Genomic DNA, 26,520 nt, shown 5'->3' on the forward strand with positions numbered 1-26,520 from the left:
GAAGGGAGGGGAAAGTAAAAGTAGTCCAAAGTCCATGGGTTTTGGGAGGAGTTCTAAACCAATAAAGAAAACCATTAGACTCCAAATGTGAACATGGATAATTTAAGGCCAAGTAGTAAAATATTAGAATGTATAAATTCGAGAAAATGAGAGAAATATGAGAAAATGTGTATGGAGATCGGGGTGAAGGATGGTGGAAATAATTTCCAAATATATCTGAAATCGCGATAAATGTGACTACAACAGCATAAAAGAGTGAAGAGTAAAAAGATGGAAAAAAGATATGAGGCACATATTAGGCAAGAACAAGCTGATGTATAACTATATAAATATTAAGTGAAACATAATTTAAGGCAAGATGTATGATTAGGGATAAATAAGGTCACAATGTGACATACTATTTATCAAGATGTGACAACTCTAACAGTACATGCACCAAACAACAGCCTCTCAACTATATAAACCAAAATTCCAGACTTTTTTCTCAAAAAATGACATTAACACAGCCACAGAATTAAAATTTCTCAGCATCTACAACAACAACAACAACAACAAAATTTCTCAGCATCAAAAGACAACAAAAACAAAGTAAATAGATGAGACAGAGACTGGTGAAATATTTTTGGAATACATAATACTACTGACAAAGATTACAATCTAGAAAACACAAAGGACTTCTAACAAATAAGATGAGAACTAACAACACAATAAAAAAAATGAGGATGTCAACTGACCAAACACAGGAGAATGCTACATGGCCCTCCTTCTAAAAATGTGAAAATACATTCAGCTTTATAAGTAACAAAGAAACTGGGAAGAAACCACAATGAGGTACCATTTCAGATCTATCCATTTGTGAAAACTGGAAGTCTGACAATACCAAGTTTGGAAAGGATGTGCAGCCAGAGAATGTCTTAGCTACTAAGGAAGAGAGCATGAAGTCAGCATCATCACCTAGACCCAGTAGGCAGTGCCTACTAGAGCAGTGGCCAAGCAAATGCTGTATGGCCAGCACTGACACTTTGAAGAAGCTAGTTTACCAAAACTCAACCACATGCTCACAGAACCCGTGCACCTCAGCAATGTAATTGTAGCACTCTTTGTGAAAAAAGAAGAAAAAACGTACTGTCCCTTAGCTGAAGAACAAATATGATTTAACCACATAATGGCATACAATAGTTGACATTACTGAATTGGATCTATACATATCAACATGGATAAATCTTGAAAACATGTTAAGAGGCAAAAAGGCAGCAGAAACACATATAGTATATATCGGTTGTGTATATTTATTTATAGATGGATTCTGTTTATAGGTGGATATAAATGAAGTAAAAAATATAAAAACATGCAAATAACACAGCTTCAGAATGATATTATTGAGATAGGTTAAGACTAGCAGTATCTGTCATGTTTTAATTCTTTTATAAGATATCTAAAGTAAATAAGGCAAAATGTCAATTGTTTAATCTCAGGGATGGGTACGCAGCTGTTTGTTATATTAATTTCTGCATGTTTGAATGTTTCACATAATAAAATATTTATTAGAGGAGTTCACACTGTGGCTCACTGATAATGAAACCCTGGCCTTACTCACTGGGTTAAGGATCCCACATGGCCAATGCCAACTGTGGTGTAGGTTGAAGGGGCAGCTTGGATCTGGCATTGCTGTGGCTGTGGCATAGGCCAGCAGCTGTAGCTCTAATTCGACCCCTAGCCTGGGAACTTCCATATGCTGCAATGTGGCCCTAAAAAGCAAAAAATAAATGAATAAATAAAATATTTATTAAAAAGTTAACTAAGAGGAGTTCCCGTTGTGGCACAGTGGAAACGCAGCCTACTAGGAACCATGAGGTTGCAGGTTTGATCCTTGGCTTCGCTCAGTGGGTTAAGGATCCTGCATCGCCGTGAGCAGTGTCGTAGGTTGCAGATGTGGCTAGGGTCCTGCACGTTGCTGTGGCTCTGGCGTAGGCTGGCAGCAACAGCTCCGATTGGACCCCTAGCCTGGGAACCTCCATATGTTGCGGGTGCGGCCTTAAAAAGACAAAAAAAAAATTTTTTTTAATGTTAAAAAATTAATAAATGATCAAGTCTAGCTAATAATTACCGTGTATTTTCCACTCGTTGAATCCCCCAAAGATCTAAACCATCTTCAGTAAGAGTTCCAGTCTATAAGAAAAAAAAGGCACATATTTACAAAGCATGGCTAATGCTTCCAAAACCAAAAATCATAAAAAGCTATGCTACGTCTATACAGCGGAGTGCTGTACAGTTGTAAAAGGGGGTAAAGGGATGAGTAAGATCTCAGTGTACTGATAGAGAATAACTTCCAGAACAAAAAGTAAGGAAAAGGGTGCAGAACACTCCTCACAGTATGGTTCCTCTACATGTATTTTTACTACTACTACACAAGGCATAATTGTGGATATAAATGGTCAGTTGACTGCAGAACTGGGCAAATAAGCAACATCTAAGATATTAAAAATAGGAAAAAAATGGACTTCCTGTCGTGGCTCAGCAGAAACAAATCTGAGTAGTATACATGAGGACGCAGGTTCAATCCCTGGCCTCGTTTAGTGGTTTAAGGATCCAATGTTACTGTGAGCTATAGTGTAGGTCACAGATTCAGCTTGGATCTGGTGTTGCTGTGGCTGTGGTGTAGACCTGTGGCTATAGCTCTGATTCGACCCCTAGCCTGGGACCCTCCATATGCTGCGGATGCGGCCCTAGAAAAAGACAAAAGACCAAAAAAAAAAAAAAAGAACGAGAAAAAAATATATGAAAATGATGCAAGTGCCAAATAGGTTTCAAAGAGGAAAACTGGAGGAACATTTACAGATGTGTGCAGGAGTTCCCGTGGCACATCAGAAACGAATCTGACTAGGAACCATGAGGTTGGGTGTTCCATCCCTAGCCTCGTTCAGTGGGTTAAGAATTCGGCGTTGCTGTGAGCTGTGGTGTAGGTCGCAGACGCAGCTCAGATCTGATGTTGCTGTGGCTGTGGTGTAGACCGGCAGCTGCAGCTCCTATTAGACCCCTAGCCTGGGAACCTCCATATACTGCAGGTATGGCCCTAAAAAGCAAAAAAAAAAAAAAAAAAAAAAAGATGTGTGCAAAGTAGTTGATAAAGAATACAGAAACCATTCATCTAACTACTTTAAAGCTACACCACGCCCTTTCAGAATGATAAAACTGAACCAACCTTGTCAAAGCAAACAAGATTCAGCTGTCCACAGATGTTTATCCTTTGGGGACTGATACAGAAAATACCAACTGCCTTCAGTCTTCTCTGGGCATACACAATGCCAGCAGTCATTGCAGCAGGAAGTGCAGGTGGCACAGTAATTGTGATGATATCAAGGGACTCGATAATGATCACACCAACCTGTTCCTACAGTTGACAAAAAAAAAAATGTCAGACCCCCAATATTAAATATTTACTAATCTAACATGGGTATTTATTTACTGAAAAATCTATAAACCATTTTCAATTTTATATATAATAAGTGTATGTGTGTGTGTGTGTATATATATACGTGGTTAATAAGCACACATCCTATAACCACTTATAATTTTTTTCCCTTTAGAGATTCTGCAAAGTAAAAAGCTCAGTGAACTGTCAGTGGATTGTGGAATGAGAGCTATTTTTAAAGCAAATTCTTACTTCAATAGCCCCATATACTTCATACACCACACTTCAAAGCTCAACATTTGTCAGACTCTTATTAGTATTATTGACTCTTAGTATATGCTAATCTCTATAAGGGATAGAAAAAAGAAATTTGACAAGGTCCCTTAGAAATATCTTCAATTCAGTAACCACAAATAATTTCAATGCTGTATATACCAGAGGTGGAAAAAAGAAAAAATAAAGCCTCTGATGAGTAAGTGATCTCCCCTCCCTTTTTTTAAGCTGCAAGAAAGCAAGTAAAAGACAATCTAAACTAGAGCCAATTAACCTTCTGCTATGATGGTAATGTTCTCTAAATGTACTTTCTGATATAAAAGCTACAAGTCTCATACGGCTTTTTTTTTTAAGTTAAATTTAAATTAAATTAAAATTTTAAATCTTGCCACATTTCAAATCCTCAGTAGCCACACGTGATAATTAAGAATCAAACTATTAAGGGTTCCACATACGTACTTGACTTAAAATGCTATTGACAATAGTGTAGATGAAGCCAATGCCAGCCACTGCCACAAGACACAGTAGAAATAAGTAGGCATCTCTGTAGAGTTTAAAATCAGTTGGTTTGGGATACAATATGGAGCGGACAAGCTGTCCTTTGGAAGTACTGAATCCTTTGGGGGGGAAAAAAAAAAGGTTAAGAAGAAAATGACTAAACAATATTTTTATAAGAAAATGAGAATCATCTCCCAAAAGAGAATCTCTTTTGAAACATTCAACAGGTGTCAAATATGCTAAACTATGCAAGAAAAGATTATATGTTTTTTACCTGTTCTAACTACTACAGCTTTGACGAGTTCTCCAGTATAGAAACGAGTTTGAATAACAGTTGTCCCACAAAACAAAGTGTGTCGTTTATGTGTTTCTGGACTATATAATTCACCTCCCATTCCTTTTATGTCCACTGAAGGATTTGGCAAATTAGTCTTCGTCACTGGAACACTTTCTCCTTTGGGAAAAAAAAAAAAAATCATAAATTAAAGCACAGAAATCAGTATCAAATACACGAATCTTGAGTTGTCAAATATCCTAAATGTTCTACTGCTGACAAGTTATTAAGAGTTCTCACATGTGAACAATGTAGTTTAATCAACTAGCTTTTTGTCTACCAATTTCCTTACCCAGAAATACCACATCTTGTCTTCCACAATAATTGATGAAAGTGAGTGACTCAAAGGTAGTCATTTGGAAATAACAGCATAAAGTTTCAAATAAGATGAGAGCTGCTGCCTTCATCATAGTACCTGTTCTGGTACCCCTAAGAACTAAGCGGGGAAGCACTCAGCAACCCCAAGTACACAAGACAGCTGAAGACCTACTCCTAACCCCACCAACGAGCAGGAAGAGAACAGACATCTAAACAAGGAAAAGCAGTAAGGTCATTTTCCCCAACAGTAACAAACAGCCAAATTCCTTTTAACATCAAAATGTTATCACTTCTTGCATCAAAGGTGGCGGGTGTGTGGGGATATGTATGTGTACGGGTATATTTTAAAACAGACTCTCAATAGTTCAAAAACATATTTTTAAAAAGCAAACAAAAAACAAACAAACCGGAGTTCCCTTGTGGATCCGGCATTGTCACTGCAATGTCTTGGGTTGCTGCTGTGGCTCAAGTTCAGTCCCTGGCCTGGGAATTTCTGCATGCCATGGGGCAGTGACAAAAAAAAAAAAGAGAGAGAGAGAGAGTATTAGATAGGAATCACTTTCTTGCCAGACTGACTACAATTTAAAAAAAAAAGTCTATGATAAAAAGATATAAAGCTCTACCTCCGGATTGTGAATTTCCAAAGGGAAGTTATTTTAAAGTCTATTCCTCCCCAATCTAAGAAAAATATCAGAGTTCTGGTCATGGCTCAGTGGTTAACGAACCTGACTAGGAACCATGAGGTTACGGGTTTGATCCCTGGCCTCGCTCAGTGGGTTAAGGATCCAGCATTGCTATGAGCTGTGGTGTAGGTTGCAGATGTGGCTTGGCCCCTGAGGTGCTGTGGCTGTGGTGTAGGCCAGCAGCTATAGCTCCAATTCAACCCCTAGCCTGGGAATCTCCATATGCTGCGAGTACAGCCCCTCCAAAAAACAAGACAAAAAACAAAAAATAAATCTTTATTCCCACTTTCTGTCCATCAAAGTGAGAGGTAAATATGCTGAATTCCCTGTGGGCAAAGGAATTCTTCCCTCTTCCCTTACATAAAGCATTTCCTCATGTCAAAAGAATGGACAGGCGTTCCCACTGTGGCTCAGTGGGTAAGAACCCAACACAGTGTCGTGAGGATGCGGGTTTGATCCCTGGCCTCACTCAGTGGGTTAAGGATCCGGTTGATGTAAGCTGGAGAGCAGGTCGCAGATGCAGCCTGGACCTGGTGTTGCCATGGCTGTGGTGAAGCCCGATTCAAACCCTAGCCCAGAAACTTTCATATGCCACAAGTGAGGCCCTAAAGAGAAGAGGAAAAAAAAGAGTGGACAGAAGCAGGCCAAGAGATGTAGTGAACACCAGCAATGTGCTTCAGTATCATAGTTGAGTATAATGCAGAATTTGGTTCCCTCAGAACAAAACAAAACCAAAAAAAGACTTCAATATCTATCACATTCATGAGTAAAGAATACAAACGACATAGTTAATCTGGACACAGCTTAATCAGTAACTATTTAATCCTAATGTCATTATCAACAACCTATCTGGTTCTTATTCATTTAAGTTAGTTTACCTGTTAACATGCTTTCATTTACAATGCAAGTCCCACTAATAAGCACTGCATCACAAGGCATGACTATCCCATTTAATGGAATGACCATGACGTCTCCTGGCACAAGGTCTGTAGAAAAGATCTCTTCTATTTCTGGATTTAAAGAAAGAAAAAGAAAAGTCTGAGAAATATATTCTTTAACTTGGAATAAAAATATAGCAAACAAAAAACCTATCCAAAGGTCACCTGATCTCCATAAGATGTTAAAAATATAATGGAGTTAAAGAGGAAAATCCCAATAGATGACGCATTTTGATAAATAGATTATTATTCCTTGAGCTAACAAAGCATGGTATTTAAATGTTTCAGCCAGTTTGTTCCTGAATAGGAAATCAACTGCTCACAGTTGACGCCAAGTCCCCCCCAACCTAACAGGTGGGTGGCCTTCAACATTCATTACAACGGTGGATGGTCAATCTTAGCTATCAGCCCTATGAGTAAACAGTGAGTCCATACAGGAGACCTCCAGCAACAGGTTAAAAAAACTCAGATTTCCATAATCCCTTGGAAACAGATAAAAACACTGAAATATTAGCAGGTTTTTTTTTTTTTTTTTTGGTCTTTTTGCCTTTTCTAGGGCTGCTCCTGGGGCATATGGAGGTTCCCAGGCTAGGGGTCTAATCGGAGCTGTTGCTGCTGGCCACACCACAGCCACAACAACGTGGGATCCGAGCCTCGTCTGCAACCTACACCACGGCTCACGGCAACGTGGGATCCTTAACCCACTGAGCGAGGCCAGGGATTGAACCCGCAACCTCATGGTTCCTAGTTGGATTCGTTAACCACTGAGCCACAATGGGAATGCCATCACTTTCTTAATAGTATTCTTTTTTCTCATTGCTACCATTTATAATCACAATGTCTCATTGTCTTCTCAATACTCCTAAAATAGTCCCAAAATATTTTAAATTTTTTTAAATTTATAAATTAAACTTTGTACTGCTAGTTCATTATTTCCTTAGAAATTTACATATTATATTAAAGTTAGTTAAACACTTCTTTAAAGATCTTCCCAAGTAAAAGGTGGCCTTATATTAGTCTTTGTCTCTCTCATTCTGCCCCCGCCTAGCAAGTGACCAAAAAGCACAAGAAAGGAAGCAACCTGATGGACCAAACTGGGTTTACCCTTGGATGTAGTATATACTGAGCCAAGAGAGTGAAGACTGACTGACTTGCTTTGACCTAAATCAGAGTGGCTACTGTCTCCAAGGCCCATGCTGCTGGGCTGCCTCCCCTTTATTACCTTACCTCTTTACTATTTCTCCAAACTAACAGGTCCAAAACATTATTCTTCCCTAAAATCCTGCAGTGCTCCCTATTTAATTAGTTGACATCAACATCCATTCCCACAACCTGAGCATTCTATCACTTTGCACCCAGTGAGTCATCAAATCTTGACCCATGCCTGAATTTAAGTGTCTTGCAAATCCATCTCACTACTCTCCAGCTCCACGACCCTCCCCCTGATCCATGTCATGCCTTCAACATTACTCCCTTCTACATCAGTTCGAACACAGCAGCCAGAATCACTTTTTTCAAATAGGCAAATATGATCATATCACTCTCCTGCTTCAAACTCTTCAATGGCTTTCCACTGCCTTTTTGGGAGAGTCCAAATTCCTTAACAGACCATTAAAGGCTGCCTACCTTCTAGCTGCTGCATCTGCCACACTGAATTTCTTTCAGTTACTACAATGACCAAACTCTAATATCTGGGCCTTTGGGCACTTAGAACCTTCTTCTCTCCATCTCTCACCCCCGCTTCACACCTCCTCACCTGCCTTTTATCTGGCTAATTCAACCACTCAAAACTTCTTGTACAGGGCGTCCCCGTTGTGGCATAGCGGAAACGAATCCAACTAGGAACCATGAGGTTGCAGGTTCAATCCCTGGCCTCACTCAAGCGTTACCGTGAGCTGTGGTGTAGGTCGAAGATGAGGCTCGGATCTTGAGATGGTGTAGCTGTGCCATAGGCTGGCAGCTGTAGCTCCAATTCGACCCCTAGCCTTAGAACCTCCATATGCCGCAGGTGTGGCCCGAAAAAGCAAAAAAATAAAAAAATAAAATAAACTTCTTGTACAAAGACGCCATCTCTAACACCTACAGTAAATGAGCTTTCTCTAAAATCTAAGTTCCCTGACCTCTTGCTATCATAGTATTTATCACACTTAATTATTTCTCTTTCCAACTAGACTGGAGTTCAGTGATGGCAAGGACTGCCCATCTTGGTTAACTCTTGCATCCCAAGAGCCTAGTATAGTATCTGTCACGTTATAGATAAATACAGATCCACATAAATGAAATGTATTTGATAAGAGACATGTGTACAAATCCAAACACCTATTTTTATTTCTTATGGTAATGAGTGTGTATGTATAGTAACACTGGGCTTGCTTCACACGTTAGTGCTCAGTGGACATCTTTTTTAATTTATTTTTCCAAGAGTAATCTGAAGTACTTACCTTCATTTACTCTGCAAACTGAAACTCTCACAGTACTGTGAGCTGCCACCATGTCATGCAACATAATATATTGCTGAATCAGGGAAAAACAATGTTAACTCGTTAATATAAACTCACTCTTCAAGAAACAGAAAGCAAGGGTAATGTGAACTAAGGTAAGCTAATATAATAAATGCATATTGCTCTGCCTTTAAAAATGTCAAGATCAAAAAGATTCAAAAATTATGCAATGTATTAGCTCAACACAAAATAAGAAGCGCTTTAATGATACAGCCCTGAAAAGAGCACAATCAGCCCTCCGGTACTCCAGTCTGAGGTAAGCAACTATAGATCCCCACGGCCTCAAAGCAGTCAAATCATACTCTGAAAAGCATCTGCCTTCCCCTACCTCAAAAAGGAGGGAAAGGGAGTACATACTCACATAACTAAGAGTGACTACTGAGTACTTTATACCAAACATCATTCTACACACCTTACATGTTATTACAAAACACAAGCACAGTTGTGAAACCCATGATAAATTGGACTTACCTTTCTAATGGCATACAGGGAGCTTATAATTGATACTACAGACATAATCACAATGGCTACAGCATAGTAATAGTATTCATCTGTGCTCCAGAGTATAACACTGAACAGCTGGAAAATGTAAAATGGGTTGAGAACCTAAAAAACAAGATTTTTAAGTCAAATTGAAGGAGATATTTATAACCATCCAGAGTTAAGAAATAACCAACAAGACACAGGATAAGCTCTATAGTACCCTTGGGCACTACTCAAAAGAGTAGAGTAAGCATTATTATTATTATTATTTTAAACCATTAAACAACTAGAATTTGGGCATCCCTTCGTGGTTCAGCAGGTTAAAGATCCAACATTGTGGCAATGTTACTGACATAGTTCTGGTTAAAGCTGTGATGTAGGTTGGATTCCTGGCCCAGGGAACTTCCACATGCCATGGGTGTGGCCAAAAGAAACCCAAAAAAATCTACTACTAGAATTTGACTAAATAGGCTTAATTTGATTTTTTTATTTTTTTTTTAATTTTTGCTTTTTAGGGCCACACACTCGGCATATGGAGGCTCCCAGGCTAGGGATCAAATTGGAGCTACAGGTGCCAGCCTACGCAACAGCCACACCAGATCCAAGTCTCACCTGCGACCTACACCACAGCTCACGGCAACACCAGATCCAAGTCTCACCTGCGACCTACACCACAGCTCACGGCAACACCAGATCCCCACTGAGCGAGCCCAGGGATCAAAACTGCAACCTCATGGTTCCTAGTCAGATTCATTTCTGCTGCACCATAATGGGAACTACTAAATATGCTTAAATTATTTGCATCCATTTAGATAGATTCGGCTAGAAATAGCTCAGGTATATGAATTTAGTTCTGCTTTAGTAATAAAGTACATTTACTTCCAATAATGAGAATGCTGCTGATGGATACAAAGCTTTTAATCAAATAGAAGTTTTACTTATTATGAATTCCAATTTCATTAATAACGCCCCAATGTCTTAAAATTGATGCTTCTGTACTTTCACATATATAGTCCCATTTTACTTCAAAAGCAAATGAGATCAGTAGAAAAAACTTAACTGCAATTTTATCCATAAAGAAGCAGCAGAGAGAAAGGCCTTCTAATGATCAAAGCTAGTTACTGATGGAGTCACATACAAACCAGTCTTCTTAATTCCTAATTATTATACTTTGCTATGCTCTAAAGCAGCATAATATGGCCACTCTCAGGAACTGAAGGAAAACAATCTGCAGCTCCTACTAAAAGTATTCACCCAATACAGCTACTTCTTAATCTTCAGCCCCAAATCAGAAGGAAGTCTACAGAGCCTAACTCTGCTAGGCAAAACCACTTATTCCCATCCTTGATGTACCCACAACCCTTTATTTACACCTCTTCTATGGCTCTTACAACTCAACCGTCACTACAATAACTACTGACATGTATTTGTCCCGGGCTCAAGTGCAGGCTCCTCAATGTCATTCATTATGTCATGTTTTTAATTCCAAACTCCTGGCAGGATGCCTACTTCCCAAGAGTGTACCATGTGAAGGAAACACGATAAATTATTTTTAAAATAAAAGGCAGGTGTGTACATCTATAAAATAGGGTAAGATGTAGATGTGCGACTTCCTGAGAGTAAAACAAACAAACAAAAATTCTACAGATAAGAAAGGTGAAAAAAGTAAACAAAATACAAAAGCAATCATGCCCCAAATTACTGATTACAGAGAAATGTCTTTCTTACCTTCCAAGTAAAAAAAATAAGCAAAAAGAAGTTAGGAATAACAATAACCCAAAAAAAGCAAGAATAACTTATTACTTAAATCCTGCTCTTTTCAATTGATGAGCCTATTGACCACAAATGCTGAGACAAATGTGACTGTCTTACCTCCTTAATTAGAAGCTTAAAAACTGAAGGCACTTTCACAGCAATTTCATTTACTCCATAAAGCAATTTTCTATAACAGGAAAACACAATAAAAGTATTACATTCTACCTTAATAGTACAATTTAGGGAAGGCATTGCATTAGATAAGGCTCAAACCGCCAAGTGCTTCTTAAATCTGGAACTTAAACATTGATGTTTCTAAACAGTTGTCTTCTACAACTTAAATCCTTTATTCATGGTATTCAGAGCTACAAAGTTAACACTGGATAACTGTACTGTTACCATTTTATCTTTTTATGTGACAATTATCTTTCCTACAAGTCTATAAAACCATGTCAGTAAGACTTTCTTTTCCATCCATGAACACATCTCAACAATTCTGAATTGCAATTAATTTTTGTAAGAGAAGGTAAATTTGAGGGGGCCCTGTACTGTTTTTCTAATAAGAATACTGTACTAAAAATGTTTATTTCAAAACATTACACATACAGCCTTTTTTCTTTAATGCTTTTAAAAGTTGCTTAAATCCTTCCACTTAAATTCCTTATGTTATAATAGTATTTTCTATATGATAAAGTAATTCTTGCCTTTTATGAAGTAGAAGCCTTGAATTAATGAATTTACATTCTAACGCTCTGAAAGAATATGCTGTAGGAGTACAAGAAAATTTCTAATTTAATTAAAAATGGCATTTATCTTCAGGATATGCAATACACTGGTATACTTTTATACTTTAGCAAAAAAAATAACACTATAAAAAGATCACAAATTTTCATTGTGGTAAATTTGAGCTCATGCTTACGAGTCCCAGTATTAAGTAAATCTAAGATGCTATCAATTGTAAGACACACCATGATTTTATGCACTATCAAGATAAAAATGCTGACAAGTAAAGAATGACACTCCACCCACAGTATGACACACCCTTCCTTTTAGAGATGTCAAAATGTAGGAGAGTGTGCACCTTAGAACTGATGAAATAACAGAGTATCTCAGGGATATCCACTTCAAAATCGGCCTCAATATTTTTATAATTCTAAAATGACAGTCTTATCCAAATAAAATATCATTAAGTTGTCAAGTGCTTGCTGTTATAATATTTAAATACCTGTTAATATTACAACTCTATGGCAAAAGGGTAGACTACATATACTACTTTATTTAGGAATTTTGATAATAGATCTAACTTTAGTTGGATAAAAATTACCTGTAGGCATGCATCCCCTTTGTCAGTCCTGCACTATGCTTTTCATAAATTGACGTACAAGAAACACCTTCATCCAGTCCCCTAAATAAATCCAAAGTTTTTACTTTAAACAAAGTTTAAAATATCCAAACTTCTTAATGCCTTATTTTTCTATATTCCTGATTTTAAAGTGTGACTTCCTTACAAACAGAAACTCCCAAAAAAACTGAGACAATGGATGAGAATTTTTAAATCTCAAATTCCTAAGATAAATAATAATGAAAGGTCTAAGTCTCAAATGCAGCAACTTCTAAGTTGATAGGATGGCTCTCAATATTCAAGTTTATAGAGTAAAATTATTATCCTTTAAGTCTAAGAGCCAATCATTAAACTAATAAAATTAAAGACTAACTTGAGAATTCCAAATTAAAGATGAAAGTATTTTTACTTTTTATCTATACAGTTTCCCTCTTCAATCTTTGAAGCTTGACACTAAGAAATCCTATTCATTTATTTTTCTTTCTATGAGAGCATCAATCTAAATTCTTCCCTCATCTAATACATACTCAGAAGAAAAGTGCAGAATCTGTATGAGTTCCAGGCAATGTCTAAAATCTATTAACAATTCAAACCAGGATTCAACTAACATATCTACTTTTCCCCAAAATGTCTTAATTATGTTTATGCTAAGATACTAGTCATAAAACTCTAAAGAGAATCAACACATCATTTAACTCCAATCATTTTCTACTTTTTTCAGATAGAAAAACTAAGCTCCAGGGGTGTAGGTCACAGATGAGGCTCTGATCCCGCAATGCTGTGGCTGTGGTGCAGGCCAGCAGCTACAGCTCCGATTTGACCCCTAGACTGGGAACCTCCATGTGCTTCGGGTGCGGCCCTAAAAAGACAAAAAGAAAAAGAAAACTAAGCTCCTTAATAAACTGCTGTTGTTGGGATGGATTTAAATTCTACAAGTCGGTATGGTCAGCAAATATTTTGACCTACTTTTCCCACTGAGGTTGATTACTTCTCCAAAGGCAGCAGAAATCAGCTCCAAGTCAAATTTTTTAAAAAAACAAAATGTGAGGTCCTTGGCAGTGTTTTATAAAGCAAGCAACGGTTCTTAACTAGGAATGATTTTCAGAACTAAGCATGTGGACTTGTCCTGGTTCATTCCAGAATATTCCAGTTCTTAAATGTCTAAGAAAAAAATCCAGGCATGAATATTTTAAGTGTTCATAAGATAATTCTTTTACTGCTAGTATTAAGAATTCCTGGAGTTCCCGTCATGGCTCAGTGGTTAACAAATCCGACTAGGAACCATGAGGTTGCGGGTTCGATCCCTGGCCTTGCTCAGTGGGTTAAGGATCTGGCATTGCCGTGAGCTGTGGTGTAGGTTGCAGACACGGCTCGGATCCTGTGTTGGCTGTGGCTCTGGCGTAGGCTGGCGGCTATGGCTCCAATTTGACCCCTAGCCTGGGAACCTCCATATGCCACAAGAGCGGCCCAAGAAATGGCAAAAAAAAAAAATTCCTTTGTCACTCTCAATCAATGGAACTTAGTGACTGTTTATAATAATCACTTTAATAGCAACAATAAAAATAAAATCCTAGTAAACTTAATACTTATATAATTTGAAGCCCTCATAAAAAAATAAATTTTAAGGGATTACTCCAATTCATCCTACCCAAGCCTTATTAAAAAAAAAAAGTCCCATTTTATCCACCTATTGAAGTTAAATTTATGACTGTCTATCACTCCATATCTCAAGTACGAGTGGATGGAACTGTCAACAAACTGAGAGGTGGTAATTCAGATAGTGTGACAGGCTAAAAGTATACTCAAAATTCACTTTGAGATGAATCCCCAAAAAGAAAAGAACTCAGACCCAAACTGGACTTTGGGAGCATACTGCTTCCAACTTTTATGTGAATTCTGCCAAGGTACAAGCTGCAGGTAGGACTTACTCTAAAATGGTTATTAAGCATTCAAATAACACCAGGGAGTTATTAACAAATAAGTTATGTAATAAAAACCTCTTCAGTTTTTATGTTAACACTAAAATGAATCCTTTTCTATCTAGAACACTTTCAAGATACTCATGATAGAATCCAAACAAAAGAAAAATACTTACTTTAAGAAATCAAAATTGTGAAGGGTATCATTCCAAAAGTATCTTACACTATGGTGTGTGAAGTATCGCATCTGTAGGACATAATAAACACTACATCAAAAGGAGTTACCATCACTTAATTAAGTTTACTAACACAGATTTAGCGTATAGCATATCTATTAAAATTAAAGCAATCACACGTGACATGTAATGTTTCTTCTAGTAAATAACTAAACTGTTATATATTCTGACAAATAGGTATTTTATATGCATATAACTTTATCTCAAACAAAAATACAATGAAAAACTGAAAGCACAAAATTATAGATTTCCATAAAGCATAGAACAATTCTGATTTTTAAAGAAACTTTGAGACCAAGACCACAATACCTGTTGTGATTGAATCTGTGAATATTTACTGATCTCAAACCTATTTTCTTCAGCCAGATTTTCAGTTAAGTGAACAGCGTGGCCATTGGAAATCTTATTAGCCATAGATTTTGGAATTGAAAATGGGGGGGTTTCCAGAGAAAGAAAGCGAATTTTTGCACAAAACCACCTTCTGAATTCATCCTTAAAAGAGAAAGGAATAAGGGTAAAGAATCCATTAGGCATATTATGTAACTACATATATTTGATTTCCATTCTTCACATACTATTATTTACTTATCTCTAATTGAGAAAGCATCACTTCCTACTCATGAAATGCTAAACCATTTCACAAAGATGTGTAATTCTAACAGGAAGTGCTTTCAATTGCTCACCGTTTTATACGCCATACTTCAATGACAGGATATCTCATAAAAGACTGTAATTTCCTCTTTGACCTATCTATATACTGAGACTAGATATTAAAGCCTCTTATAAAATGCTTCCAATTAGGATTTAAAACAAACAAACAAACAAACCGGGGGTGCAGCAGCATCACTCAGGATATAGTCCTGTTAGGTGATCTTGACAGAACAGCCATCTACCTAATCTCTCAGTGCACCAAGAGCTATGTAAGAGGGTAGAGCTGGTCCTCTTTAAGATTCCTATGAACTCTAATCATTGGGATAATATTCAATTGAACACAGATACTTTAGAAATATTAGAGCTAGTATTCCTCATTATACCCTAGCAGTGATGTTCTCCTCACTTAGCTACCAGTAAATACATGGACTTACAGTAGTCCTCAGCAGCACCACTTCACAGTCTTTAACTGCAGCTCTAACACAGGTCGCCTTCACCCGCCACTCGGGCATCCAATAGAGGAGGAGGAGAAGAAAGCCACCAGTACACACCACTCCTAGAGAAACTATGGCAAGCTTCCAGCGACACAAATTATAGCCATAAACCTCCTGCATGGACACGGTGATTACGTGATTAAATATCAAATGATAAGAGAGGCAAATTCCAAAGCCTTCCTATCTTCCCCCCCACACACATACCACAAGAAGAGATGAGTTTTATTAAGCTCATTTTAAATTTTTTGTAAGTCAAAATGAGAAATTCTGTTACTTCTTAAATTAACAAGTAAAAAAGCAAACCTCTTTCCTCTCAGTTTTAACAGCTCACAAGGGAAACAGGAACTAGACTTCAATCAGAGATGCCACATAATCCCAATCCAAAAACACAGAATGAAGAAAGGGCACTGATTTAGCTGTATTTTATTTTATTCTGGCAGTTTTTTAAAGGTACTTTTCTACTTCCCTAGAAAAATAAATTCTTCACACTTTATAAGTAAACTATAAAAACCAGTTACCATTTCATCTTCTTGACCCTGGTTGATAGTCTTCCTTTCTTCTTTGTCCATATCTACAATGGTTGGGAAGGTCTTATGCTTCAGAAGGATTGAAGATAACTGAGGGAAAAGAGAACAAATATTAAGACATTATTCTGTATCTTAGTAGACTATACATGTAACTATATACTACCAGATTTCTTGTTTTGGGGGAGGATTTTTTGTCTTTTTTTTTTTCCTTTTGAGGGCCACACCTGCGGCATACGGAGATTCCCAGTCTAGGGGTCTAATTAGAGCTGTAGTCGCTGGCCTAGGCAGAGCCACAGCAACGCCAGATATGAGCTGAGTCTGCGACCTACCCCACAGCTCACGGCAACGCCAGATCCTAAACCCACTGAGCAAGGCCAGGGATCAAATCCGAAACCTCATGGTTCCTAGTCGGATTCGTTTCCGCTGCGCCACAATAGGAACTCCAGATTTCTTGTTTTGGTAAAAGTTTAACTGATATGTAAGTAGTCACTAAAGTGCTACTTCATGTGATTCTCTTGACATGTTCAGTGGTGTGCCAGTTCTTGTACCTGCATGATTTACTATCACAAAACTTGGCATATTTCATTAATTTATACTAGCAATCAGCCTGCTACAAAGCAATTTAAATCCTAAAAGAGGAGTTCCCGTCATGACTCAGTGGTTAACAAACCCAACTAGCATCCATGAGGACCTGGGTTCAATCCCTGGCCTTGCTCAGTGCGTTAAGAATCCAGCATTGCTGTGAGCTGTGGTGTTGGTCACAGACGTGGCTTGGATCCAGCGTTGCTGTGGCTGTGGCATAGGCCAGTGGCTACATCTCCCAGTGGACCCCTAGCCTGGGAACCTCCATATGCCATGGGTGCAGCCCTAAAAAAGGGCAAAAAAAAAAAAAAAAATCCTAGGAGAAACTACTAAGAATCCTTCTTTTTCATGTCCCAGTCTCATCTACTGAGAACCTATCACATGAATGGCAATCTCTGGCCAAGAGTCAACCTCTATGGCAGGTGTACCCCTGTCCGTGACCATTCAACTAAATATCCCATTCTGATTCCAAGTTCACTAAGCAATCTTCTGATTACTTCTGATTACCCATAATGCTTGTCAAGGAGAAAATTTACTGAGCCCACTGACAAAAATATTTTCCTGTATTAGAAAAGAGATTAAATTCAAATATTAGACATTCGGCTACATATTAAAGAGAGTTTCAAAATGTAAAACAATGCCAGTGTTCTTCCAAATTTTGTTTCTGGAAAATAAATGTTTTTCAGAAAAAAAGTTACTTGTGTAACAATTCCATTACTGTTCTATTAAATTAATATTCCTTTTTTTCCCCCTCGGCCATGCTTGCAGCATGCAAAAGTTCCCTAGTCAGAACTTGAGCCACAGCAGTGAAGCCAGACTCTTAAACTGCTGAGCCACCAGGGAACTCATAAATTAATATTCTTAAATATCTATACCTAAAGTGGCAATAACAGATATAACCCATATAAACAAAGGCACTTAGAGTTCACAATCATTTTCAAGACTATTAAAGGGTCTGGGCCTTAAGCCCAGTGAGAGCCATTGCTTTAGACTCGGTTGATCTCTGCAGAACACAGTGGGAACATTCCCTCCCTCATTCCAGATGCCATAAATCTATTCATCTATCCAGTGTACAGCACAGGCCTGACACATGGTAGGCACTCAAAAATTACTTGCTGAATGAATGACCTTATAAAGAACTTGTGCTAAGACAGCAATAGCTTTGTGACGTTTATGTGATACGAACTAACAGCCAAGTATAATCAACCACAGGATTTCAAACTAATTAATCCCCCATACAGGACTACTGGAATCTCTTGATTTATGTCATCAACAAAATGACCAATAAAAAATATTGATGCCTCCTGCATGGGCACATAAAGTTTCTCTGCCTTCTGACAGCCCGAGATGGGATCAAAGCTAGGTAGGGTCAGGGCTTTCTACAGAAATAAAACACAAGAGTTTGATTACAAACACACAGATGCACGGGCACACAATATATACTGGACTCAATGCCATCTTGGAAAAGAAGCCTCAGAGCTACCTTGTTTCTCAGAGGAAAACAAGCCACATTATCACACAAAACCTTTTAGGGAATTTAGTAACAATTTCTTCTTAGTCTAGGGTAGTGTTACAACTGCTGAAAAGCACGGTACTAGAGCCATTCCACCATTATAAGACTGATCCATCAAATCCGTAAGTCTTGAGGTGGCAGTTATCCTAAAGGGCTACGCAGCTGCTGCTATAGACCGTGGGGAGAATGAGCAAGTCCAAACTGTTTCCCTGTAGAAAAGATCAGCTGTTGCTACCTGAACCTGTATAATCTAATCCTGCAAGGTTTCAAATGTGCACATGCTTACCTTCAAAGGGTAAAGCAAAGGAACTCTGCCCTGACACTGCTCCACTGAAAGATCCAGCCTGGGGTTCTTAAATCTATCTATCGTTCTTCCTTAAATTCTGGACTGAATCTCAGGATCATCTCAGGATTCACCAGAGTCATTTTCATAACCAAAACATAAAATTCTGATCATTTCCCATCACCACATAAAATACGTTTCTTGAGGGGAGGAACTAATTCAAATTCTTTTTTTTGTTTGTTTTGTCTTTTTGTCATTTCTGGGGCCGCTCCCACAGCATATGGAGGTTCCCAGGCTGGGGGTCGAATTGGAGCTGTAGCCGCCGGCTATGCCAGAGCCACAGCAACACAGGATCCGAGCCGCATCTGCTACCTACACCACAGCTCACAGCAACACCGGATTGTTAACCCACTGAGCAAGGGCAGGGATTGAACCCGCAACCTCATGGTTCCTAGTCGGATTCGTTAATCAGTGAGCCACGATGGGAACTCCAATTCAAATTCTTAAATGGAGAGACTCCTGCTTCCAACCAAGAGGGAAAAGCACAGACCAGATTGGGCTTTCTCCCTATGACAACGAAGTGGGTAAACTATATAAAACTATATATTCTTCAAGGAACTGGATGTCAGACAATGATACAAACCGACACAGAAATGGTAAGCATGTAGGTGAGCTCCACAACTATTCCACTTTATAAACTGAGTAATTCACAGGAGAAAAAAAAAAAAAAAAAGGTAGGGCAGGGAACCCATGGGGAGCCCAGCAGTCTCCTTGAGTTGAAGAGAAGAAGCTGAAGCTGGGGAGGCATCAAAATGCCTAGGTTTGCAGAACAGATTACCAGGGATGTGCACACCACAAATCTATAAGACAGTCCCTTCTCAAGTCTTCAGTTGTGTACTGATCAGCACTTGTGTGTGATGAAACTACCAAGAAGAGCCACCCAAAAGGCCAAAAGAATTAAGGGGGGGAAAAAGCATCAGGGATTACAGGGTTGGGAAGAGTGCCTGTTCTCACCAGCCATAGAAGAAAACCTCCATTAACTGCATGGAATCAGAGGGAGTATTCAGAGGATTTTGCTTCAGCATTAGGTTCGAATTACCCCTAAACTAAAAGCTACTATGGTTCTGCCTCACAAAGCTTTAAGACTTGAAAGAATAAAATTGTTTCCAAGTAACTTAACTGAGTTCAAGGAGATTTATAGGAATACAAAATATCCAGTTATAATGTCTAACATCCACTTAAAACTTTTAACAGGCACACAAAGAAAATACAACCCATGAGATAAATAAATCAGCAGAAAAGGACCTAGAATTGACAGAGATAATAGATAATAATGATGAGAGACAATAATGGTAGACAAGGACATTAAAACAGCTGTTCTAACTACAGTCCACATATTCAAAAAAGCAAGACTACTGAACATGTTAAGCAGAGACACAAAAGATATAAACAGGAACCAAGTCAAAAATAAATAAAAAGTACGATGTCTGAGTTAAAAAATATACTAGATAGGATTAACAGTAGGTTAGACATTGCAGAAGAAAAAAAAAATCAATGAACTTGAAGACATAGTAACAGAAGTATCCAAAATAAAAAACGGGGAGCTCCCATCATGGCTCAGTGGTTAGCAAATCCGACTAGGAACCATGAGGACGTGGGTTCAATACCTGGTCTTGCTCCGTGGGTTAAGGATCCGGTATTGCCATGAGCTGGGGTGTAGGTCACAGACGCGGCTCTGATCTGGTGTTGCTGTGGCTCTGGTGTAGGCCAGTGGCTATAGCTCTGATTAGACCCCTAGCCTGGGAACCTTCATATGCCGTGGGAGCAGCCATAGAAAAGGCCAAAAAAAAAAGACTAAAATAAAATTAAAACAAACAAACAAACAAACAAAAAAAACGGAGAGAAAAAAGACTAGAGGGGAAAAAAGCAAATATAACAGCATCAGTAAGCTGTGAGACAACTTCAAGCACCTGATATACATGTAAGGCAGTTGGGAACAAAAAAGAATGTAATGAAATATAGTCCCCAAAACTTCCAGACCAGATGAAAAACAGTAAGCTCACAGATCCAAGAAGGCCAACTAACAATAAGCAAACAACAATAGCAACAAAAAATTCTGAAATCTGGAGTTCCTGTCATGGCTCAGCAGTTAGTGAGCCCAACTGGCATCCATAAGGACACAGGTTCGATCCCTGACCTCGCTCAGTGGGTAGGGGATCCTGCGTTGCCATGACCTGTGGTGTAGGTCACAGACACAGCTCAGAACCTGTGGCTAGGCTAGTGGCTACAGTTTCAACTGGACCCCTAGCATGGGAACCTCCATATGCTGTGGGTGTGGCCCTAAAAGACAAAAAGACCAAAAAAAATTATGAAATTACAACAAGGCATATCATCATCAAACTGCTTAAAACCCTTAATTGGGGGGGGGGGGACACATATATGGAGCCAGAGAAAAAAGACACCTCTCATACAAAGAAAGATAAATAAAAATGACATTAAATTTCTTGCTAAAAACAAAAGTAGGGTAAAATAGAGCAGGGCAATATCTGTGAAGTACTGAGGAAAAGAAACCATTCTAAGAATTCTATACCCAGCAAAAATATCTCCCAAAATGACTCAACTTTAGCAGTTATCAACTCAAAGCCATCCCCTAATTGGTAAAGATATTTTTTTCATTAAGTTTTTATTTGGAAGTCCAAACCTGGAGAAAAGTTGGTATTTTGCATAAAGTTGTTTGTTAAGTTCCTTGACTGTCCTGATAGCTTCATAATCTATAGTGATGTCTCCTCTATTATTCCTGATATTGGTAATTTGTGCCCCCCTTCTCTGAGTTTAACTAGGAATTTATTAATTTTATTGATCTCACAGAACAGCATTTGGATTCATTATACTAACCTCTCTACTCTTTAATATGTATAAATTATCCAAGTTTTTAAAAATAAAATAAAAGCCATCCATTTGAAGTTCCAATATGTATAAATTATCCAAGTTTTTAAAAATAAAATAAAAGCCATCCATTTGAAGTTTTTTTTTCCCCTGCTTTTTAGGGCCACACCCATGGCATATGGAAATTCCCAGGCTAGGGGTCTAACTGGAGCTACAGCTGTGGGCCTATGCCACAGCCACAGCAACACCAGATCCTTAACCCACTAGGCGAGGCCAGGGATCAAACCCTCAACCTCATGGTTCCTAGTCAGATTCATTTCCACTGAGCTAAAATGGGAACTCCTGAAGTTCTTAGAAGAAAATTTTCAGAGATTAGGTATTTCTGGCTCAAAAGCCTATCCATCTTGAGGACTCTGCCTCTGAGTCCCAAATCCACTGACTCAACCTATTATGTATCAGGTATTATCCATAAACTCCTACTTCTGGGCTTTGAATCTAACTCTTCTCCAATCCTATCTTTTTTCCACTGCTTAGAAATATAGATATATGTCCCCACTTTTGTATATCTGAATTTTTCAATATAGAATATATTTACAGATAAATAAGCATACTTTTTTATAATTTTTGAACAAGAATCACCATTAAAAGTCAATATTTTCATTAATCTCTTTTACTTATAACTATTAAAAACCTTTCCCCAAGTATCTCTGGATAGTGTTCACACTAGTCCAAGGCAATTATATTTTCATCTCATCTTCTACAATCAACTGACCATAGCAAAAACTATGACAGTTGTACACTGCCTGTAACAATCTATTTTCACACTTTCCTAAATACAATTCTTGACCATATTTTCTCATTATGCTTTTTACAAGCGTTATTTCTCTGAAATTTAGCTTACTTTTTAAAGGCAAAATTCTTAAGTCTTACCAAATTTTACAAAAGTTGAAACATTAAAAATAATTTAAATAATTCAAATTAAAAGTTGCTCTAAAAGCCACCAATTATTCTCTTTAAACATATTATACTTCATAGGAAATTACTGAGTTCATTTTTCCCATAAACTTTTAGTTGAAACCAATTAGACAACTGCAATAGCTTATATTTAAAATATATACATACTGTAGATGTATATTTACATTTAAAATACATGTGCATAAATAGAAAGCCTTTAACATTTTTATGACATCATGAAGATAAAACTATATATTTCAAAATACATTGCTTATCACAATGAAAATATATATACTACATACTATTCTACCATTTATCCAACTAAACATTTGAAGCATCTATATCAAAATTCGAAAATACATTTAACTTAAAAAGTATTAACTCTGGTGGTTTGTTTGAGTGTTTTTTAATCAAGTCAACCTCTAGAGCATAAAAAAAGGAAGGAAATTTTTCTTACCAATAGCACTATGTCATCATTTCTTCCGAGTGCTGATATTAGAAGAGCTTTCAAAAGCAGACTCTTAATAATAAAAATAAAATAAAACTAAGCATAAAAATCCATTCAAATGAGAATCTTCTGCCACATATTTGTTTGGCTCTTTTAGAACTGCTTTCAAAATGATTAAAATTTAAGATTTCTTAATTCACAAATTATAAATGGCTTTTCAGAAGACAGACCTTCTGCCAGCTGACTGCCACTGCACACTGAAGTCTCAATTCCACGTGCATGCCTGAGCCTTGATATTATCTAAAAAGCAAGCAGCTTATAGGGTATTGTGCTTAACCAAACCCTTCCTTGCATTTACAATGAACTAGACTTTTTGTGTGAGTAAAAACAGAAGCACAGACCAAAGTGAAGCTATCAGAAATAAATCTCACTAAATCTAATGCTAATTTTTACAAAAGTTTACTCATTTTTTTCACATTATATAATTGCTAAGAACCATTTAAAGCACCACCTTTAATCTAAGATGAGAGTAAATCAGATCTCACTTCCTAAAACAAGATGAGTAGGCCTCAACAAGCATAGAAATCCCCAAACCTAAGGCATCTTTCATCTTCCCTTCAAACCTGAGTTTCTCATGAGCTGTAACAATAGTATTATAATAGTATGTGTGTGTGGGGGGGGGGTTGTTTGTTTTTTAGGGTATTCTATGTATGTGCCTAGAATTCCAAAGTAGGTAATTTCACAAGGTGACTTAGAGAATGATCTTCAAGTAAAACCTCAAGCAAAGTAATTCTGAGTAATATTTTTTCATTTACTTTTTCCCTTCAGTTGCTCTTTGCCAACTTTAGGTTGACAAAAGTAAAAAGACAAAATTTTAAATGTTTTACTCAAAATTCACAAAACTTAATAAGTATAAAAATTCTCAAATGATATTTTTATAAGTTTGCAATATGTACTTCTAAAGTTTTAAAAATTGAAACTGCAGTAAGACTTTTGGGCCACCTTGTACTGTTGAAAGACAAAATAAATCATCCCACTTTGTTTTGCAGTTCTAGAGTTTTTTCCTGAGAATTAAACATATCTACCCATGTTAAATAAAGATTTGATAAACCCCATCTTCAGGACCTCAAAGCAAAGGGTGTTTTAAAGAGTCTACAGTATAAATACAAAGCCAGCATTATGAATATTATTTCCTTGTCAACTGTGTAGTATTCACAGCAATTAAAATGACCTTCTGCAATTCAGCAGTTTTACCTTTATATCTGAAATAAAATGTGCCCTAATAAATATAAAACCCTAACTCTACTCACTGTACAATGTTCATTTTAATATCTATACAATATTTGTGTAAAAAACTGAAAAAAAATCTCCATCTCCCAACTTCAGTAACCAAACTGTGACAACTGTTGCAGGCAACAACTTAACACTTCGAGTCAGCTCCTAACAATAAGAATGACATAATATAATTTAATGAATACATGGAAATTTTACAAGGATACCAGCTAAATTTTAACAAAGCTCTACTCAATACCCATTTTATCACTTCCCATCTTGAACTTTCTCTTATAATACATGCTTTTGTTTTTGTGTTTAGGCTTAAGGAAGACCATTGTATCCAATATACACCAAACCAAAATTGTATTTACATTTGTGAAGTACAGTCTTTGTATAATTATACATTTTGGTATGTTACAAAACAATGAGATAGCTATAATAAAATAAGTTATAGTTAGGAAAGATATTGCAATTATCTGCTTTAGCGTCAAATTAAGAACATTAGGAGTTATCACTCAGCCTGCACTATAGTTTATGTGCATACATTTTTATCATTTTTATTATATATACTATTTAAAGAAATCAACCCTTTTATTCAGAGAAACTCCATGTGGTAAGACTATCATTCGACAAAATAATGGCTTTGAGTATTACAGTCAGTTATATAGTATTTAATCAGTAAAAACTGGGATGTTTTATTATCCTCATTAAAAAAACAGAAATGGATAAAGAAAATCATTTATATACAACATAATTAAGTTTGCATACTTAAGTTTGTCTACTTAATATGAATGAAAATTTTTTTCACTTAGGTTCAAGTTATCTTGACCTTAAAACTTTTGCACTTCCCCTTAAATCTTCCTCATGTATGTGACTTTCTAAAACTCCATACTCAAGGACTGAGAGTTATGAAATTGTTATAACTGCAAGACTGATTTCAAAATCTTACCATCTATTATGAAAAATGCTACAGCAGACAACCGAAACCAGTAGAAAGGATCACTGCGATAAGACCAGTCTTAAAGAGTGAATATTCCAAAGTGGAAAACTGGCACCTGCCCCTGGGATAACCAAAGGCTGAATATATCTGTCAACTAGTGATGTGGCCACCAGGGGTGACAGGTTATTGGCATGGGAATGAGGGAGACTTTAGTGCTTTCTGAATGCTTTTTACCATATATATACAAAAGAGAAGAAAAAGAAAGAAGACTGAGTGTATGAACAGACTTCTAGTTCTACCACACATGGCCAACTGTGGGCCAGAACTTGTAGGAACCTCCAAAGCACTCCACTGTGCTCTATCAGACCATTCAAGTCTCTCTGCCAGGATCTTGCTCTTATTGTTATTTTACTCCACGCGAGGGAGAGTAGCCATTTTGAAGGCTCCTTTAATGAGTATATCTCTAGTAAGCTAGAGTTGACTATTTTTATTTTTATCTCTTCCATATTCTGGCTCCACTGAGGGAAAGCTCTAGCCAGTGTTAAGAGCAATAAGCAGCAGCAAATTCCAAATAATTTTATCAAACCAATTCACCTGTAGGTATTAAATGAGCATATATGCCATTTCCATTCCATTTCATTTCCTATTCCTCCTATATTAGGAACAGGAGATGTATAACTTTACGCCAAAATACAAAATACAAAAACAAAAAAACAAAAACAAATGAAAAGAGTACAGGCGGAGTTCCCGTGGCGCAGTGGTTAACGAATCTGACTGGGAGCCATGGGGTTGCAGGTTCAATCCCTGCCCTTGCTCAGTGGGTTAACAATCTGGCGTTACCGTGAGCTGTGGTGAAGGTCGCAGATGCGGCTCGGATCCTCCGCTGCTGTGGCTCTGGTGTAGGCCAGCGGCTATAGCTGCGATTCGACCCCTAGCCTGGGAACCTCCAGGAGCGGCCCAAGAAAAGGCAAAAGGACAAAAAAAAAAAAAAAGAGTACAGGACTCGAAGTCAGCTTTAATCTGTTCTTAAATGTCAATTAATTTAACATGTACTATTTTGCAAGTTTCTTTACCCATCTTGGTTTCACCTTCTCCACTAAAATGAGACGGTTATAATTCATGATTCATTCCAACAGTGGAAGTTTCTGACCTATGCAAGTACTGCCTGCATACATAGCCCGCTGTTGCACTCTTTCACCACTAGATGACGTTCCAGTATTGGTAAGAAAAAGACTGACAGTTTTCACAAGGCTTAACAGGGCAATCACTGACCAA

General features: G+C 37.5%; 1 protein-coding gene across 7 annotated transcripts in view; it reads right to left on the minus strand.

Moving 5' to 3' along the window:
- The window catches only part of ATP13A3 (ATPase 13A3), an 83,212-nt gene that overhangs the window by 44,378 nt on the left and 12,314 nt on the right, over positions 1-26,520 (minus strand). For 3 of the 7 annotated variants that reach the window (XM_047789080.1, XM_047789054.1, XM_047789043.1), the window contains exons 3-15: positions 16,356-16,454; positions 15,778-15,951; positions 15,002-15,184; positions 14,633-14,703; positions 12,520-12,600; positions 11,313-11,382; positions 9,429-9,563; positions 8,898-8,970; positions 6,397-6,528; positions 4,458-4,637; positions 4,145-4,302; positions 3,203-3,391; positions 2,108-2,169 (exon numbers count right to left, since the gene is read on the minus strand). In XM_047789080.1, the coding sequence (XP_047645036.1) occupies positions 2,108-2,169; positions 3,203-3,391; positions 4,145-4,302; positions 4,458-4,637; positions 6,397-6,528; positions 8,898-8,970; positions 9,429-9,563; positions 11,313-11,382; positions 12,520-12,600; positions 14,633-14,703; positions 15,002-15,184; positions 15,778-15,951; positions 16,356-16,406 (1,559 nt within the window). In that variant the 5' untranslated portion in view covers positions 16,407-16,454. Of the gene's footprint in view, positions 1-2,107; positions 2,170-3,202; positions 3,392-4,144; positions 4,303-4,457; positions 4,638-6,396; positions 6,529-8,897; positions 8,971-9,428; positions 9,564-11,312; positions 11,383-12,519; positions 12,601-14,632; positions 14,704-15,001; positions 15,185-15,777; positions 15,952-16,355; positions 16,455-23,039; positions 23,103-26,520 lie in introns of those variants that run through there. The other 4 variants (XM_047789071.1, XM_047789065.1, XM_047789047.1 and 1 more) reach the window with 3 other exon arrangements.

Source organism: Phacochoerus africanus, chromosome 1 (genome assembly GCF_016906955.1).
Source record: "Phacochoerus africanus isolate WHEZ1 chromosome 1, ROS_Pafr_v1, whole genome shotgun sequence".
Classification (NCBI taxonomy): Eukaryota; Metazoa; Chordata; class Mammalia; order Artiodactyla; family Suidae; genus Phacochoerus; species Phacochoerus africanus.